The following is a 19332-nucleotide window of genomic DNA, read 5'->3' on the forward strand; positions in this document are numbered from 1 at the left end:
AATTTCGTATTTTTCCACATGCGCTCTATTTTCCGAGCTGCTCTCTTGAGAGCATGAGTGTGATCATTGTACCATGGTGCAGGGCTATTTCTTTAATTTTCTTTAATCAAAGTGGGGCGACAATATCAAGAGTGCTAGAAAAGACAGCATTTATATTTTTTGATATTTCATCAAGTTCTTCCGGGCTTTGGGTTTTATTGAGTGTATGATATAGATCTGGAAGATTATTAGTGAAGCTATCTTTGGTGGTTGAAAGAATAGTTCTGCCTGAATGATAGCATGGTGTAGATTTTGTAACATTAGCTAATTGCAGCATACAAGAGACGAGGTAATGATCCGAGATGTCGTCGCTCTGCTGCAGAATTTCTATTTTATCAACATCAACTCCATATGACAGAATTAAATCTAGCGTATGATTATGGCGATGAGTTGGTCCTATAACATTTTGTCTGACTCCAAGAGAGTTGAGAATATCGATAAACGCTAATCCCAATATATCATTTTCATTATCTATGTGAATGTTAAAGTCACCAACAATTAAAGCTCTATCTACAGTAACTACACAATCTGATAAAAAATTTGCAAAATCACCAAGGAAATCAGAATAAGGCCCGGGTGTTCTATACATTGTAGTAAGGACAAAAGACGACAGAGATTTTTTATTTATATCTGATGGTGTCACATTAAGCATCTTAATACCTCTGAGGAACACCAAAAACTTCACTGTAAATTGTAGCAACACCTCCTCCTCGACCATTCAGACAAGGCATTTACATTACATTTACATTTATGCATTTGGCAGACGCTTTTATCCAAAGCGACTTACAGTGCACTTATTACAGGGACAATCCCCCCGGAGCAACCTGGAGTTAAGTGCCTTGCTCAAGGGCCTAACAGTGGCATCTTGGTGGTGCTGGGGCTTGAACTCCCGACCGTCTGGTCAGTAACCCTGAGCCTCAACCACTGAGCCACCACTGCCTCATGTTTATAACAATAACCTGGGGGAGTAGATTCATTTAGACTAATATATTCATCCGGTTTAAGCCAGGTTTCAGTCAAACAGAGCACATCCAATCTATGATCTGTAATCATTTCATTAACAATTAGTGCTTTGGTAGAAAGAGATCTAATGTTTAGTAGCCCTATTTTTATATGATGTGTATTTTTAATTTGTTTGTTTTGTTCAAGTTTGACCTTAATCAAATTTCACCATATCTTGGCCTTCCTCATGCCAAGGAATTCTAACAATTCGGACGTTGTTTTGCCAAATATGATTTTCAAGGTCTTCCAGCTTTCCCAATCTTGTTCCAAATCTGCTTTGGACACTAGCGGATTAGCCGCTAATTCCCTCTCCGATGCCTCCAGATAATCGATCCCTTTCTCAACGTCCCTGATTCTTATAACCAACTCAGCGAATTTCTTCTCCATCGTAGTATTCAATTGACGTATTACAGCAAGATCCTTCAATTCCGCCACGACCTTCACCAGCATTACAGACATGCTGGACAGTTGACGTTGAATTTCTCCCACCGCACGGTCCACATTGAGTCCCCGGTCTGCGGCCCTGTCTGGGGTATCAGCTTGAGCATGTAAGTGTCCTTTATTATCTCCAAAGCCCAAGGATTTGTTATTATTTGACATGTTGACTTCATAGAACAGTTGTGTAGCAGGGTGTATCAAATCTCACTGGTTTATTACATAACAATTATTAAAAACTAGCAAAGTGCCCAGAGCTCGCCATTCACCCATCCGACCCCCCCATGGCACCACACAACTCCCTTTACAATTGGTCTGCACTTATATAGCACCTTTTTAACCTTAGAGATTACCAAAGTGCTTTACACTATGTCCCAATCACCCATTCACACACACATATACCAATGGCGGCAGAGCTGCCATGCAAGGCGCTAGCCTGCCATTAGGAGCAACTTGGAGTTCAGTGTCTTGCCCAAAGACACTTCGTTCATGTGGAGTGCTGACCCTGCATTTGGCAGCCAACCCGCTCTACCACCTGAGCCATAGTTGCCATTCTACCTCCAATTCATCTTCAAGGATTGATGATTTTATTAATATTTATTTTATAATGTTTTGTAATGTTTTATTGTGCATGTCCAAAAATTTTGCTTCAGAGGTTTAAGGTTCTCAGGAGTGCATAACAATTGTTTCTGTGGAACTATAAAATCATTAAAATGATCCAAAATCCGGCCAATATTGTTTGTTTACATGAACGAGATGTTATCAAACCACAGGTAAAACAAAGGTCTGTTCATTGTTCTACAAGCTTGATAAACAATAAATGTCCTTTTCTTTTCTCCTTTTTTAGGAGCTTTCCAATTTGTGTTCGGAATTTCAGGCACTCTTTCCATTATAGTTGCCATTCTACCCCCACTTGTTTACATGATCATATGTTTTACGGCCAAACCCAACTTCCAAATCACAATTGCTGCCATTCTCAGTGTCATATACGCATTCCTGATGACTGCGTCCTTCTTTTCCATTATTGGTAACCATTCCCAGTTTCTTTATTATACATCATGGTTTTTCTTGGTAGAACAAAAAATAAATGATATTCAATCTCATGAGACTTCTTGTTACAGGTGACATGGTTATACAAGGAACATTCATAACTCCGACTGGACTTTTCCTGGTGTCTGGTGCAATCCTGTATATGGTGACAGCCATCCTTCACCCTCAAGAGTTCACCTTGATCATCTATGGTCTAATGTACTTCATCTGTATTCCCAGTGGCTATCTACTCCTCACAATATATTCTCTAGTTAATATGCACATAGTATCTTGGGGCACTCGAGAATCCAACAAGGCCAAGGATCAAAAAAAGCAAGTGGGCGTTGTATGCAATCGTGACTGCAAATTTTGCTGTTGGGATATGAAAATCCAAATCACCCAAGAGACTGAAAATCTAGTCCTTCAACAAATCCAGCAAACTGTCAATACAAAGTCACATGCTGCTGAAACTGAGCCCAAGGAGCCAAACACTCAGAGCACACAGGAAAGCCAACACTGTTTACACACTGGCAAACATATCCTGAACTACAATGAAGAGAAGACCCGTAAGACATATGAGTCTAAAGAGAGTCTGCCAGAAAATAGGGAAAAAGACACAGACACAGACAAAGGCTCGGAGAGAAGGTAAAGAAAGTGAATATGTGTTTGAATACAGTAAAATTACAATGAAGGTGCAAATGGTTGATCCATCTATCAAAAATACATTACAGTACGAATTCCAAAAGCTGTGAGAAAACAATGGATGCATTTAATAATGACACAGACTATGATGATGATGATGATAATTATGACGATGATTACAATAATCTTGATGAAGAGGAAGTTGTGCCTGAGAGTGGTAAGAGACATCATCTCGTCTTCATTTACACCAATCTTTACATGCTCCTCATATTATCAGCACTATCCTGTATGTAGAATAGGTGTTTGCATGGAACTATTATAGAAGTTGCTCTTCTTGTAATGGACAGACTGGGTGGAGCCCGTGAAGACTGAATTCCTGAAGAAACTCACCTACGCAAACCTTAAGAGAAATCTTCAGGAGCAGATCCGATACACCCTGAGGAACAAGAACCAGGAGGACCTGTGTGAAGAGCTGGTGCTGATGCTCACGGACACTATGAACGGGGAGCTGAGGGATAAAGTGGGTCCTGAAGACGTGTTGACCGTAAGTGAGCTGGAGGAACTGCAGTACGCGCTGAATGAAGCGTCCAGACGCATCCTGAAGACCAACCGCATGGAAAGGCTGGAGCGACGTGTCAAGAGGGGCATTGAAAGGACACTTGTGGCTCCACAGATTGAGAAACTATCTGAGGTAAAGTTCTGTGGAAGCTTCATGTGTAGGACATGTTGCTGGATCGATATGTTTTGTTGGTCCAGAAACATCATTCCTGATAAACACTAACCTAACCTGAACCTAAAAGGCCAAGGTATCACTCCGTGTACAGCATCCACCCCTAAAATCTGATTGGTTGAAAAGAATTTTGTTTCAGGGCCAGCACCATAACATAATAGTTGAAATCATGACATCAATTTGAGTTCACTCACTCGACATTGTGTCGATGAAGTGACACTAGGGATCGCTCTTGGGAGCGCCATTCATCTCTGATCTTTTGAGAAATGGCCAATAAAAATTGGCAAGTGGACTTTGCATGCCACTCCCTCGGACATACGAGTATAAAAGGAGGGGAAATGCAGCCACTCATTCAGATTTCTTCTCCGGAGCCAAGCAGTTGTATTTCACTGAGCTGAAACTACTCTGCCAAGCCATTTGCAGGTTTGGGAGCATGCGCAGTCGGTGCACAGGCAAGACACGTCAGTCCCACTGAAATGTTTTCAGAGGCTCCTGGGGCATATGGCCCTCCTGACGGCGCTCACCTCAATCAAGAGGGTAGGGGACCTGCAGGTATTTTCTGTCAGCAATCCGTGCCTGCAGTTCGGTCCGGATTACTTTTAGGTCTTCTTGAGACAATGACCGGTCTATGTGCCCAAGGTTCCCACGATTCTGTCTGGGATCAGGTGGTGAACCTGTAAGCACTGCCCCAGGAGGAGGCAGACCCAGCCTTAGAGTTCCTGTGTCCGGTGTATGCTTTGGCCATCTATTTGGATCGCACGCAGAGCTTTAGAAGCTCAGAGCAGCTCTTTGTCTGCTTTGGTGAACAGCGGAAGGGAAGCGCTGTCTCCAAACAGAGGATCACTCACTGGGTTGTTGATGCCATTGCTATGGCATATCATGCTCAGCACGTGCCACTCCCTGATGGGCTGCATGCCCATTCTAACAGGGGTGTAGCGGCCTCTTGGGCTTTTACCAACGGCATCTCTGTAGCAGACATCTGTAGAGCAGCGGGCTGGGCAACACCTAACACCTTTGCAAGGTTTTACAACCTCAGGGTTGAGCCAGTTTCATCCCATGTGTTATCAACTGACCTGTCCTGGCTGGGTTTACCGCTTGCGCATAGTGCCTTTCCCCTCCCTTGAGGTGAAGACGTGCACTCCTTTCCCAGTCATTTTTGCAAAAAAGTGTGAACCCTGGACATTCTTCCTCCTTAGCCCAGTGGCTGGTGAGTCTTCAGGTAAGCTCACCGCCAGCCCAGTACGTGGGTCAACTAGGCCCTGTACTGAGGTAGGTGCTCCACATGCACTGGTTTTCCCATTGATAACACTATGTGATGTATTTTCTGCAGAAAGGTTTCACTGCTGGTAAACTGCATCTCCCTTTCCTCTGCCTCCGGTCACCGTATCTTGTAGTAACTCCTTCCCCCTTGGGTAGGATCTACCTCGGGACTCTTCCACATGTCATGCTTCCGACCTGAGAGGTACTCCGTAAGGCCATGTGTTGTATTTCCACTTTAAAGCCCCCCCCCCTCTGGTTGTGGAGGGGTCTCCGCGGCGTCGGGAGGTGTCCCCCCAGCTGAACGATTTTGTTCCTTTCTTGGGGAGAGCAAAAGAGAGAAGGCCGCCGCTGGGTCAACTTGTCCCCAAGATGCAGGGGACCATTTTGACGTCACCAGTGCATTGGGGGTAGTTACATGATGGCCTGGTGCGCTGGCTACGAGGCACACAGAGCTCTGTCCATCTCACACCACCAGTCCACGTAACACAGTTCAGTAATTGTGACATTTTCCATAGGGACCCCTAGTGTCACTTCATCAGCACAACGTCGAGCGAGTGACAGAAGGGGAACGTCTCGGTTACTAACGTAACCTCTGTTCCTGATGGAGGGTATGAGACGTTGTGTCCCTCCTGCCACAACTCTGAACTACCCGCCGAATGGCCAGGACCTTGTCTCGGCTCTATAGTGTGACACCTGAATGAGTAGCTGCATTTTCCCTCCTTTTATACCCGCATGTCCGGGGGAGTGGCATGCAAATTCCACTCAATCTTTTCTCAAAAGATCAGAGATGAATGGTAAGAGCAACACCTAGTGTCACTTCATCGACACGTCTCGTTCCCTCCATCAGGGAATGGAGGTTATGTTATTAACTGAGACGATTTATTGTAAGTATTATGTTTAGGACTACTGTTAAGGGCTTGTAACAGCATTCTTATACACCCTCAGGTTTTAGAGGTAGATAAGGATTAGACTCAAGTTTATGATTATCATGAAATTTTTTCTGCTATACTTTCATATGAAACTGTTTCCGTTACCAGCATGAGACTGATTTCTGGAATAAGCTGATCGAGCGCTATCTACTGCCCATAGTAGATGACAAAGCTCACCTAGAGGAGGTGACACGGGAACTTAAGTCTCTACGAAACAAGGTAATGTTTGCAACTGAATGATGGTTTTTCCATATAAACTCAGCAAAAAAAGAAACGTCCCTTTTTCAGGACACTGTATTTTAAAGATAATTTTGTAAAAATCCAAATAACTTTACAGATCTTTATTGTAAAGAGTTTAAACAATATTTTACATGCTTGTTCAATGAACCATAAACAATTAATGAACATGCACCTGTGAAATAGTCGTTAAGAAACTAACGGCTTACAGACGATAGGCAATTAAGGTCACAGTTGAAAAAACTAAAGAGACCTTTCTACCGACTCTGAAAAACACCAAAAGAAAGATGCTCCTAAGTCTCTGCTCATCTGTGTGAACATGCCTTAGGCATGCTGCATGGAGGCATAAGGACCGCAGATGTGGCGAGGGCAATAAATTGCAATGTGCGTACTGTGAGACGCCTAAGACAGCGCTACAGGGAGACAGGAAGGACAGCTGATCACCCTCGGAGTGGCAGACCACGTGTAACAACACCTGCACAGGATCAGTACATCCGAATATCACACCAGGACAGGTACAGGATGGCAACTGTCTGAGTTACACCAAGAATGCACAATCCCTCCATCAGTGGTCAGACTGTTCACAATAGGCTGAGAGAGGCTGGACTAAGGGCTTGTAGGCCTGTTGTAAGGCAGGTCCTTACCAGACATCACCGGCCTAACCCTAACCTAACCCTAACCTCCTCACCATTGCCTATGGGCACAAACCCACCTTCGCTGTTCTGCCATGGCCAGCGAAGAGCCCGGATCTCAATCTCAGTACTCATTGAGCATGTCTGGGACCTGTTGGATAAGAGGTTGAGGGCTAGTGCCATTCCCCCTAGAAATGTCCGGGAACTTGCAAGTGCCTTGATGGAAGAGTGGGGTAACATCCCCCCCTTTGATCAGGGACACATTATTCCATTTCTGTTAGTCATGTGTCTGTGAAAATTGTACATTTTATGTCTTCGTTGTTGAATCTTTTTATGTTCATACAAATATTTACATGTTAAGTTTGCTGAAAATTTAAGCAGTTGAAAGTGAGAGGATGTTTGTTTTTTTGCTGAGTTTATAATAAGATTTTCCTGTGTAAAAACCTCATTTGAAAACACATGCTTTTCTGTTCTCTCTGTTTTGCAGGCAGTATTTTTGTACTTTATAATTAATGTCTTATGGGTTGTAGCAACGTTTTTCCTTCAAGCCATTGGCAACGATGTTCTGAGCATCAAGATTCCAAAATATCTTCCAAACGGATCGTTGGCAGCTGAGCCCTTAAAAGTGGAGCCATTGAGTTTGATGTTCCTGCTGTCATTTGCCATTCTTCTTATCGTTCAGTTCTTGGCTATGCTCTACCACAGGTACAACACTCATCATGAGCTATTACACTAGTCCTTCAACAATACGTCTACTAATATATTTAAGGGGTCATGACATGCACATATTTTTTTTCTTCCTTGAGTTTCACTTATAAAGTTAGTTAAGGTTTTTATTTATTTATTTATTTTTCTCACAAAACAGTAATAATGTAGTATTACATTACCTTTTTCTACCCTGTTTTTGACCCTTTCTCTGAAACAATCAGTTTTCTGTGTACTTCACCTTTAAGACACACCCACTGTTATGATTGGCTAACATTTTGAAAAGCAGATGTCCACCCGCCATTACAAGTGTGGAACTTTATTTTCCATAAATGAAAGAATGAAAACTTGCAAGCGATTTACCTAAAAGCACTCAGTCCAGGCAATCATTGATATGATCATACAGTATGTCCCAATTTTTGTAAATCACACAATCATAACTACAACAGTTAATTGACTGAAATAACAATAGAAAACTGAACAAAATCATCACACTGATTCCCCCTAATACTTATGTATTAATGCATTACTGTCATGTCCACTATTGTTGCCACTGCTACATCTTACACCTGACTCCATCCAGGTCTCCTAAGCAACCAAATTGGTCCGGTTGCTAGGGAGGGTAGAGTCACATGGGGTAACCTCCTCGTGGTCATGATTAGTGGTTCTCGCTCTCAATGGGGCGTGTGGTAAGTTGTGCGTGGTACAGCGAGTCACGTGATAAGATGCGTGGATTGACGGTCTCAGAAGCGGAGGCAACTGAGATTCGTCCTCCACCACCCGGATTGAGGTGAGTAACCGCACCACCACGAGGGCCTACTAAGTAGTGGGAATTGGGCATTCCAAGTTGGGAAAAAAGGGGATAAAAATTTAATAAATAAATATCAATGAAAATGTTATTCCTCGTGACATGATCCCTTTAATGGCACAAAGTGTATGAAATTGATTATCGGTCTAAAAGTTCAATCAACACCATCAACAAACAACCCAACGGTGTGGATGGGTTTGGAACAGTGATGAGTTTCAAAAACATTTCAGTTTGATAACTGACTACAGTAACAGTTGTTGCTATAGAGCACAAATAGCTAATTATATCTGTAAACCATTAGTTTCATTTGAAATATGCCTTAAGCATTTGTGAAGTTAAAGCCTCTCTCCTGTGTTCTATTACAGAGTCTACACCCTCATCCATGTGGTATCATACAGCAGCACAGAGAAAGACTACAAAGAGAGAGACGAGGTGTGTTGTTCACCCAAGATATACTCTCTTTCCTTTACATGCATACAGACAGTACTTTACTTTCACATGCATTCATACTGAGGCTTTATAATCATTGCTTTTCTTTTCAGGAAGAGGACGATGATGCATTGGTCCTGGAGAATCAAATAGCCAGCGGTCTTATAATCACCAGTGACGACTTATGAAACTGTTGCTAAATTTGCCCACACACTTTTGCATTTGCACTCTTAGGTTAGTCAGTCAATGATCCGTCATGCTTAAAATGGAAAACAGTGCAGTCAGAAAACACAATGGAAATAGACATGCTTTTTTCCCTTCTGTTTTTAATTTATGTATTATGTATTAGTTTGTCAAATTTAAAATGTTCTGTATTAATCAGTACTATGAAAAAATATATTTATAGGGAAACACAATGGGACAGTGGGAATTGTGAAATTCCAATAAAACTCTAGTGTTTTGCAGACAGAGTGTATTACACTGTTGCTCTGCCAGACACGGCGGGTAATATTCAGCACTGTTAGTTTTACTTACCAAACTGAAATCCCAGCAGCCTTATCAATAATATATTAACCAGACATCATTAAGAGCACATTTGTCATTAACCCGCATGGCTGCAGTTTTAACATCTGTTACCCAGAGCGTAACATGCCACTGGTTTCTCTTTGTATGTTTTTGAGATTTATCCCGAGATATATTTCATTCTAAAATAAGAAAGTGTATTTAGCATAAAACAATGAAGCATACTTTAGGAAGAACTATTTTTGCATTATGACATTATTTTCATGACAATTACGCACTTTTTAATCGCACTGTAATAACAGTGCTTAACATGGCCTAATTTTATTGTAATGTAAGAGATGTTCTTGACATGTTTTGCGAGATTCCCCCAATGTATGTGATTTAATTCAAACTAATCATTAGTAGTTTGGAGCAGTTGGTTGGGTGCTGTCTGGGTGCTCAGGGACCCAATGGTGATTTCATTAACCTGCCACTTCCTGGATCTGTAACTTTGATGAAACTATTAGACTACTGCAGGTAGGACTGGGTAAAAATCTTGATTTTCTGATGCATCGCAATTCATATTTAAACTATCTTTATATTGATTGTTTAATCCTAAAATGTATAATACAATCATCTATAATGAGAGGAAATCGCTCACATGTGCAACCAAATTTTTGCTATTCGACTAAATATGTCTGTGATTAGCCACTGGCTGGTAAATGTTCAGATTTCACTCAACAGTGAGCAGTACAGTGGTGAAGAAGTTCAGCATTCAGATCCTTTCACTGCGAGTTGGCAGGGTATCTGAAGGTTTGAAGGAATGAAATGTAAGACTTTTTAAGGCCAAATAAAAGAAAAATTGAAGACCAATTTCACAATAATAATAAATAAAAAAAAAACATTAAATAATTCATTAGCTGGTAAATACAAAACCACTGAGGCTACTTGAATGTCTCTGGACATGTTTTTTATATTTTTTTATTGTGCATTTAAGTGTTAATAAGTTAATACAACATTAAAACTGTAAATGAATGAATTAAGAATGTGTGTAGCCTAAAGTATATATTAAAGCCTATATTATGACCCTTCTCTTTATTCACTTGCTTAGCAAGATATGAAACACGGAAGTGGTGGTAAAAACCATGCATAAAACTTTTACGGATTACATTGTTGAAAAATGATTCTGAGGGCTCTCGTTGACTGCTGTGGCTTCAAGATCATCAACAGAGCTGACTGGACTGAGGAGATCATTTGCAGCAAAAATGTATAGCGAACATGATTCCATGTTTGTTATTAACTCATTTTATTATAGTAATTGTATCGCTAAGAAAATGTTTGTATATGGTATTGTGTCATACTCTTGTTTAATCCTCTAATCTGTCAAAACAGCCAGCGGGCTTTCTGCCACCACTTACTGCACATGCGCTGACATTTTTGTAAATAAGAGGATTGGTCTATAGAACTTATTCACAGTAGCGCCATGTTTGATTTTTAATGGGAATGGAAACGAGGCTGTGAGGGATAGAGTTACCATTTCTTCAGTGGCATGCACGGTGTAAATCTGTAAAATCTCCAATATCCCATCTGATTTTCCACAACTTATGATGTTTGGAGTTTTTTTTCAACCAAGTGTCCTTGAAAAGATATTTTTCAATGGTTTTGTACATAGAATGATCCAAAAACACTGCAGTACATCTTATCCAAGAGACTGTACGTCTATCCCACTACAGCCTTGTTGTGATTGTCATTCAAAATCAAAGATACCGCTGCTGTGAATAAGGTCTAGCATGTGCTGAATGCTGTTGGTAGATACCTTTATCTAGTAGTTAAAGGACAGTTCATTTAACAATTTAATTTCTGTCATCACTGCTCACCCTTAAGTCTGAATGAGTTTTTCTCTGCCATGGAACAAAAAAGGTGAATGGTGACAGAAACTCCCTAATATCTCCTTTTGATATCCACTGAAATAAGAAAAGTCATACAGGTTTGCAACAGCATGAAGTTAAGAAAGTGATGACAAATTAAATTTAAGTGAAATATCTCAATTATAAACTCATCAGTTTCCTTAAAAATGTCCACTTAAAGTTGACAAGATGTATTGTAAATGTTAACAGATTAAATTATGAAGAGAAGGAGAGATGCTGTGCTGCTGCTGCTTTCCCCCTGATTGGTCTGAATAACTAGCAGCATCATGCAGGCTGCTCTGTCTTGTCTGTCCGTGCGCTGTCAGTGTCCTCTTTGACCTGCTACGTTATCACTGCGTGAGAAAAGGAACGTGTGGCATTAGAGCGTGAGAACAGTGTCAATTGCGTTGTCAGCCCTAAATCTAGCGAGATGGAGATGAGATATAACAGGTGTAACTCTGCAGTGGATTAGTTTTGTTAGCTTTACAATTATTGTCAAAGGTGACGTGAAATAAGGAAGCGCACAATTTGAAAGGCATCAAAGACCGCTCCAAACTTGCGCCCAACCAAGCAGGAGCGACAGTGTTAGAGATGAAAATAACGGCATTTGCTTTTTGTATTAACAGGTTTGTGAAGGTTTCTACACGTGTAACATCGTAAGTTCAGTAAAAATGCGCTCACACTGAACTCAAGCGTCAGCAGCTAAATGCATGAGAGAGAGAGATGATGATTTTTCGCACATATTCTGCTGTTTTAAGCGTCTCCTCTATTCACACCCCCCAAATGTAAGATCTCGGCAAACGAAATGTAAGACTTCTTGTAATTTATTTAAGATATTTAAGACTTTTTAAGGCCTTAAATTTTAAAAAGTTAATTTAAGACGTACCCTGGTTGGGAGTAAAAGTTTGGTTTGACTCTTTCCGTGTCCAAAGATGAGATCCACCCAATTTATTTGTCATTGAATAATGTCTCTTTTAATATCCTTTCTGTTCTTTACCGTCAGTTGTTGATCAAAAATACACATTTAATTTTAATAATACATATCACGCATGCTGTAAAGAAGCTATTCCGACTCCACTCATGTGGAGGTTTGCCATGTGACTTCATACGCTCCGGTTACATTGATGCACATAGGTGGCATTGTGTTGCTGTCTTATTTGAAATTTGTTTTCGGAGATAAGAGGCCGTAGTTATTTAGCCTCTTTACTTGTTGAATGTTTGTTAGTGTCCATACATCTCCATAAAACACGTCTGATTGGGTAATGTGCACATAATGCAGCAAAATGATTAATGGGCTGCTTAACACCAGCTAGTCGACTAATAGCTCAGAAAGTGCATTATGAAAATGTGTAGTTTGAACTTCCCCTCTTTTTACCTGCAAATTCTGTATTTCAGAGTGAAAGAAAACAACGGATCTTCAATAAATATTACTAAAGGAAAATGGGGGAAAAAAAAAAAATATTTACAATATTCACAGAATCACAATACTTAAAACCTCGCAAAACATACTGAATTGGCAACTAATTATCGTTGTAATATTGAATCGGCAGGTTAGTGGCAATTCCCAGCCCTACTAAATAGTACAAATGATGGATGTACAGTTAACATGAAAAATGTATATATTTTGAATGTACCTATTATTAACAGCATTAGCTGAGGGAGAATGTCTTTCATATTTAAGCAAAATGGAAATGATGACTGAAATGAATCTGAATGGAATCAAATTGAATCTGGAAATCCAGCCCAGCCCTATCTGCAGGTCACACCTTCTTAATCTATTACAACAGATTTCACCCCTCATTACAGTGATGATGAGTGCATTTACATGCACGTTTGTTCGCTGATTATCCTTAACAATATGACAACATGTGCGCTCGTGTAAACGCAATAAACATTTGCATATTCAAAGGTGTAAGAATAAACCGATCGACCGATTTCACGTTGCACGTTAAATCCTTTATCAGCATTCTCACCGGCTCATCAAATGTGTGCACGTGTTGAGCGCATGACTCAAAACACAGAGAATAACGTGATTACTTTAAATGTCATGTAAACGTGATTTTCTATCTTTGTCTGATTTTTAAATAAGATGATTTTGGGGGTTATCAGCGTAATGGTGTTCGTGTAAACACGCTCAATGATAATCTCAGGTAAGAGGCAATGCTCAAATCTTTCCACTCATGTCGTTTTATTTGTGTCTTAAGGTGATCTTAACAAACTGCTGCAGTTTATACAAATCTCACAAACACAAAGCCGCAAAAGGACTTTTACCATGTCTGGAAATAAATGAACCAAAACAAATCTAAATGACAAACTACAAACTTCAAGACCTTGTGGTAAGGCTTAAAAGAGTTCTGTGTGTAACAATTAGAAAGAAGGTCTGAAGATTTGAATGACATTTGTATGAAATCGATACAACTGATGTGATTATTATTATTATTATTTCTGTTAAAATGCACCAGATGTCAGCAAAACATGTTGCTACACAGCTTCATTGATCACTGGATGTGAACCGTGCTGGTTGTTCACATACACCTCCATCATTTGGCCATCTTCTTCTCCATGCTGACGAACAGAGAGAGAGAGAGAGGAACACATAATGAATGACATTAAAATGACTGCAAACCAGACTCACCTGAACACACGCAGAAACCGTCTAATTATAGAAGAGGTCGCACGTTTACAGTAAACATTCAAGTAACCGAGGAAGGATTTGCACAGAAAAACCATGTCAAACGTGAACTCCTCACTCGACAGGATCTGGTCTTACTTGTATTTCACGAGTCTGCTGCCCTGGGTGAGTTGTGCCATTTCATTGGTTAGATGGCAAGCAAACAGAAGCCAGTTTCTGGGTTGCACCTTGTAGGCGAACCTCATGAACAAGAGCGAGTTTCCAGGTGAGAGCTGGTGAAAAACAGAGTGAAAACAGCTCAATTCATCGTTCACCTCACATTACACTCTTGCACAAGCGGGCTGTTGTGTCACTTACCAAAGGTCATTCTGCCGCTGATGATTTCTGGACTCTTCTTCATGTCAGAGATAGCGGCGATGGGCAGACCCCAGTTGGCCACCGGACCCCAGAAATGCTGAAAGACACAACAACAGCAGACATTAGCACAGTGACAGAGCTCAGAACTGACTTCAGTACAGATGAACATGATGATGTAGAGAACTCACTGTGCTGAGGTCGAAGGTCACACGGGACCAGCAGATCACAACATGAAAGGAAAGAAGTTAAAACAAGAAGAAAGCAAAACTTACTGATCAATGTCAAATCAAATCAAGTGTTTGCACTTACAGTCCTCTGTGGGATTACTGTGATCAGTTTATTCATTAATCGGGTGATGGACTCAACAGTACAGGTGTTTCCTGCTGGTCCGGTCGGATTAGTAGTTCATATTTTCATTGGCCCCACCACAAACATGCCTTTATAATTTACATTTTAATTCGCTGGAAATTATACTGCTATAATGGAAACTTTAAAAGAAACGTTTGCAGAAAAACATTTGCATACAATATAAAACATTACTCCTTCGTTTTTCATTTTCAGGCCGTTCTTAATGATGTTTTCAAGACTATCACGAGTCATTCAATCAATGTGGGCCAGCTAGATCAACAAGATCAACGCAGGTCATACGATTAAACTCAATCACATCCTCTCTGTTGAACACTGTTGTCACAGATGAGGATTCCGTGTTTGTGTGTTGTGATCCTGCTGGTGATCGGCAGTACTGCGGCGGATAAACACTCATATGTGTCTGTTATGATCAGAACACCGCTGCATGAGCTCGTGTATCATATCGAAATGTTATACTGAACATTTCTCAATTACATTCACACGCACTGACTGACCTCATGAGATAATCTCTGAACTCTTTACTGCGCAGATGATCCACTGCTTTACGCGCCAGAGTTCCAGCCATGATCGAGCAGATGACGGTTTAATGTATTTCAATGCGCAAAATAGTCTCTCTGTACTGATCTGTCCGCTGTGATGAATATTAGAGGACAGACTGGAACGCACAGGCGCGGCAGCAGATCACCTCCGGTGGAAACATTTTCTGCGTGACAAAATAAAAGTCCTCAAATTTATTGCTCCGTTAACTTGTGCCAGAATGAACTACATGCCATGCAAATTCATTCAAGTGAAAAAAAAAAAACAAAAAAAAAATAAAAATTTGGAGAAAGAAAGAGATCAAGGGAACAAAGGGAAATTAACAAATGGGTAAAACTATTTAATATTATTATTATTTGTATTATTATTATTGTATTCAACAAATTTAAATAATCTGTAAAAGACTAATTCATACACAATGCCGTAGAATATTTTTTGGGGAAAAACTTGTATGTAAAAGAAAGAAAGAAAGAAATGCAAAGCTTCAAGAATGGTCCTTAATTTGGGGGAAATATAAAGGAAATGTTTTTATTTATGCTTTTTCCACAAATTATAAAACTAATAAAAATAATATATGAAAAAAAAATGTTTGCGATTTATTCTACATGTTATGAACAGATATGTTATAGGATAAATAAACAGCCGATGTCCCTCGTCTCTGCCCGTACATTCACTATGTTGCTGTAGATCTCTAGAAGCTCTGCAGCGTCATTGGCTGCGGTGAGTCATGTGGTCAGTCGTAACGTATGATTTACAGCTCTACAGACAGCTCAGCGGAAGTGAAGCTCTGAGTGAAGATGGCGCTGGACTCATATCACAGTCACAGCGATGTGTGTGATTATTACAGCAGAAACATGAGCAATAAACCTGATGTGGTGCCGTGTGGAGTCACCGAGCGCAAGATAAACGCGCCCTCAGATAAGCCCGACATGGTGGTGCTCGATGTCATTCACATAAAGGACATAAAGGGTGAATACTCCATCAATCTGCTTTATATTAATAACAATTACAGAAACTTACCAAAAACCAATGAAAAGTTAATCAAATGTCATCTTACGGTTGAAAAAAATGCCAGTTTTATTATGTGTCTATGCTGTAACAGTAATTAAAGCACAAGTTTATAGTGCTGTATTCCACCAACAGCAGACTGTCAGTAAAATGGAAATATCTGTGTTTTATTTTCACATTCAGATGTTCCGGGTCACAGAAAGAAACATGAAACGGACACATATGTGCTGGTAAGAACAGTACAGGTCTTCAGACTTGAGAGGAAACATGAGCCTGTCGTCAGTACAGCATCAGCTGTGGGAATGAACATGTCTGATATTTGCTAATTTTTATGAAAACACATGTGTGAAACCTTGAGCAAACGTTCTGATATTTTTCACTCAACAATTCATGATATTTGTCAAACTTATTTATATACATTCAATTTTAATGATTAAGTTGTATTGATGTTTACATCACATTACTTTTTTAATATCATTAAATCATTTTTTGTTTGAAAATGCTATACATGTTGGACACAAAGATTACATTCCTGTTTTAAACTAGATTTTTCAAAGATTTCTCATTTTTATCAATGACCCTGTAAGAGATTTAAACAAAGATGGTCCACATATTCACAGTTCTCCTTGTGAACAGAATTCCTGTTTCTTCTTCATTTGTGATTGAGATCTTATGAAGATCTGGTGTTGCTGCGCTGTACTGCCCAAATAGATCTTAAAGATGTTACAAGATCAAAATAAGCCCTGTGTCCATAATATCATCTGCTCAACTGTCATGATCCAATCAGATCCTGGTGGTGAAGATGCTTTAATGTGCAATAATCTCATTTCGACTCTGCTGAGATCAGTGCTGATGTACTTCCTGTCCTGCAGGGCACGATTCATCCCTTCCGTAAAACTCACCGCTCCGTCCTGGGGAAGTTTGCTCAGGAGTTTAGTCTGGTCACATCTGACAGACGGGTAAGTTCATCTCGATCACGCACCGCATCTGTTGTGAGTTGTTGATGTCAGTAAAATATATTTAAAAGCAATTCTTAAATATAGTTATAATAAAAACCATTAGCTGAATTTCTAAACTCCAGACTGGTTTCCACGCTGAGACGGACAGAGTTCAATTGTTAATTGGTGTAACCTGGTGATAACACTCTTAAAGTGTTGTGTTAGGTGTTTTAATGTGTAAGTCAAGCTAACAACACTGGCATCGTTACACACACACACGTCTGTGAGATCAGATTGCAGCATGTTTTAATATCTTTACCTTGGCAGTTTTGTCCCAATCCACACTGAACGTGCGTGTAAGGTGTGTGTCAGTGTGTGTGTGTAATGCTGCAGTTTGACAGCAGGTGTCAGTGTTTACTCTGTTCTCCCTCAGGATACTGTAGACAGTGTGGCTCAGTGTACACACACCATGACTCTGTGTTGCTGTGGTCAGTGATAATGAGCTGCAGTCTGATTACAGTACGTGGTGCTGTTGTTAATGACGCTTGTGTGTTTGTTTCAGTCGTGGCGTATTCTTCTGTTTGGTGTGTTGAATGTGATGTGCACCGGATGTCTGCTGATGTGGTGCAGCTCCACCAACAGTATGGGTAAGTATTTATTAGTTCATTCGTACAACCGCTCCGTCTGGATCACAAGTGTGCCGCTGCGCAGACTCCGATTGTGTTCGGGCTTGCATTATTTGGGACCTGCAAAATGTTAAATAAGAATATCCCTGCCTTGCTCCTCTATAAAGGGAAAGTTCACTCAAAATGTATCACTCTCATCATTTGCTCACCCTCATGACATTCCAGATGTGTATGAGTTTCTTCTGCAGAAGACAAATTAAGATATTTTGAAGGAGATATTAGGTGAAAATATCCAAACAATATACAGTAAGTCAGTGGGGTCCAACACTTTCAAGCTCCAGAAAGCTCATAAAGGAAATCCACACGACTCCTGTAGTTTAATCCGTGTCTTCTGAAGGCTTTGCATAAGAAAAAGAGTCAAATGTAACTCCTTATTTACTATAATCTGGACATCTGTGCTCTTCTTGGTGTGATTTCATAATCAGCTTTATTGCCAAGTATGCTTACACATACAAGGAATTTGTCTTGGTGACAGGAGCTTCCAGTGCACAACAATACAAAAACAGCAGCAAGACATAGATAATAATAATGAAAAATAAAAATGTATTATACACACGCGTTCATACACACATACACAGTGCAAATCTAATACAAATCTGTTGTCTGTTATGTACAGTGCAAAATACATATCTTCAATTTCATGCTTTATTACACATCCTCGCGTTTGACTCTTGCACAGAGAGCTGTACATGCAGATGTCAAGATTTAGAGTGAAAAATGAGTTTCTTTTCATGAGCATTGCCCAGATAGACCTGTCATGATTATTAATTCATTGTCTGATCGCGGTTATTTAATCTAATTGCGGTTATTTGAGATGACATGAGTTTTGTGGACTTCAAATTCCAATAACATTTTAATGCCCAAATAAGGGAATTTGAGCTGAACTGTGGATCTCAACCCAGAGCAGCTCCTGTTCGGAACAGTGTGTGAAATGCTTCTCAAATGCTCTGATGCGTGCACCGACAGCACAAGATCGCACCAAATTCCCCCAAAATATATATATATAAATATCCAAATCCATTATATAATAGAATATTATTTTAAATTAAGTAACAGTAAAAATATTTCTGCACTAATTTCTTCACTTTCACATGTTATTGTAATGCTCTTTGATAAAACCAACAAGCCCTTATTTCTCATGAAGCAAAACATTTGAGATTTCATTTCATCATATTATCACTCCACAGAAATAGAGTAAGCATGTGTCACCTCCTCGTTGTCATTAACAATGTGCAAATGAACCCTCTTTGAAACCAGAGCGCTTTGCATTCACTATCAACTTTGCTCATTTATATTTTTGGGGGAATTTGGTGCGATCTTGTGCTGTCGGTGCACGCATCAGAGCATTTGAGAAGCATTTCACACACTGTTCCGAACAGGAGCTGCTCTGGGTTGAGATCCACAGTTCAGCTCAAATTCCCTTATTTGGGCATTAAAATGTTATTGGAATTTGAAGTCCACAAAACTCATGTCATCTCAAATAACCGCAATTAGATTAAATAACCGCGATCAGACAATGA

At 40.1% G+C, this 19332-nt stretch overlaps 3 protein-coding genes across 3 annotated transcripts in view; 2 read left to right on the forward strand and 1 right to left on the reverse strand.

Moving 5' to 3' along the window:
• The window catches only part of chs1 (chitin synthase 1), a 32730-nt gene extending 23665 nt beyond the window's left edge, over positions 1-9065 (forward strand). The window contains exons 12-19 of the mRNA XM_052089416.1: positions 2324-2503; positions 2598-3150; positions 3237-3364; positions 3495-3838; positions 6175-6285; positions 7423-7640; positions 8814-8880; positions 8991-9065. Coding sequence (XP_051945376.1) covers positions 2324-2503; positions 2598-3150; positions 3237-3364; positions 3495-3838; positions 6175-6285; positions 7423-7640; positions 8814-8880; positions 8991-9065 — 1676 coding nt within the window. The remainder of the gene's footprint in view (positions 1-2323; positions 2504-2597; positions 3151-3236; positions 3365-3494; positions 3839-6174; positions 6286-7422; positions 7641-8813; positions 8881-8990) is intronic.
• Positions 9066-13461: 4396 nt separating this feature from the next.
• mpc1 (mitochondrial pyruvate carrier 1) lies at positions 13462-15315 on the reverse strand. The gene is made up of 4 exons (XM_052090135.1): positions 15134-15315; positions 14275-14371; positions 14056-14189; positions 13462-13850 (listed from the first exon to the last, which is right to left on the reverse strand). Exons 1-3 carry the CDS (start codon positions 15206-15208, stop codon positions 14098-14100), a joined length of 264 nt encoding a protein of 87 aa, XP_051946095.1. The 5' UTR covers positions 15209-15315; the 3' UTR covers positions 13462-13850; positions 14056-14097.
• A 656-nt stretch (positions 15316-15971) lies between these two features.
• The window catches only part of slc30a6 (solute carrier family 30 member 6), a 49114-nt gene continuing 45753 nt past the window's right edge, over positions 15972-19332 (forward strand). The window contains exons 1-4 of the mRNA XM_052090593.1: positions 15972-16149; positions 16372-16418; positions 17061-17147; positions 17689-17773. Of these exons, the coding sequence (XP_051946553.1) occupies positions 15978-16149; positions 16372-16418; positions 17061-17147; positions 17689-17773 (391 nt within the window). The 5' untranslated portion in view covers positions 15972-15977. The remainder of the gene's footprint in view (positions 16150-16371; positions 16419-17060; positions 17148-17688; positions 17774-19332) is intronic.

This window comes from Xyrauchen texanus, chromosome 24 (assembly GCF_025860055.1).
Source record: "Xyrauchen texanus isolate HMW12.3.18 chromosome 24, RBS_HiC_50CHRs, whole genome shotgun sequence".
In the NCBI taxonomy this organism is placed as follows: domain Eukaryota; kingdom Metazoa; phylum Chordata; class Actinopteri; order Cypriniformes; family Catostomidae; genus Xyrauchen; species Xyrauchen texanus.

Bases quoted from the DNA above. Each gene is read 5' to 3' on its own strand.
- mpc1 (XM_052090135.1), bottom strand. From the start codon at position 15,208: ATGGCTGGAACTCTGGCGCGTAAAGCAGTGGATCATCTGCGCAGTAAA. The intron at 14,372-15,133 runs GTCAGTGCGTGT...TGTGTCTTTCAG, and splicing joins GAGATTATCTCATGAGGTCA to CATTTCTGGGGTCCGGTGGC. The intron at 14,190-14,274 runs GTAAGTGACACA...GTTTTTCACCAG, and splicing joins CAGCGGCAGAATGACCTTTG to CTCTCACCTGGAAACTCGCT.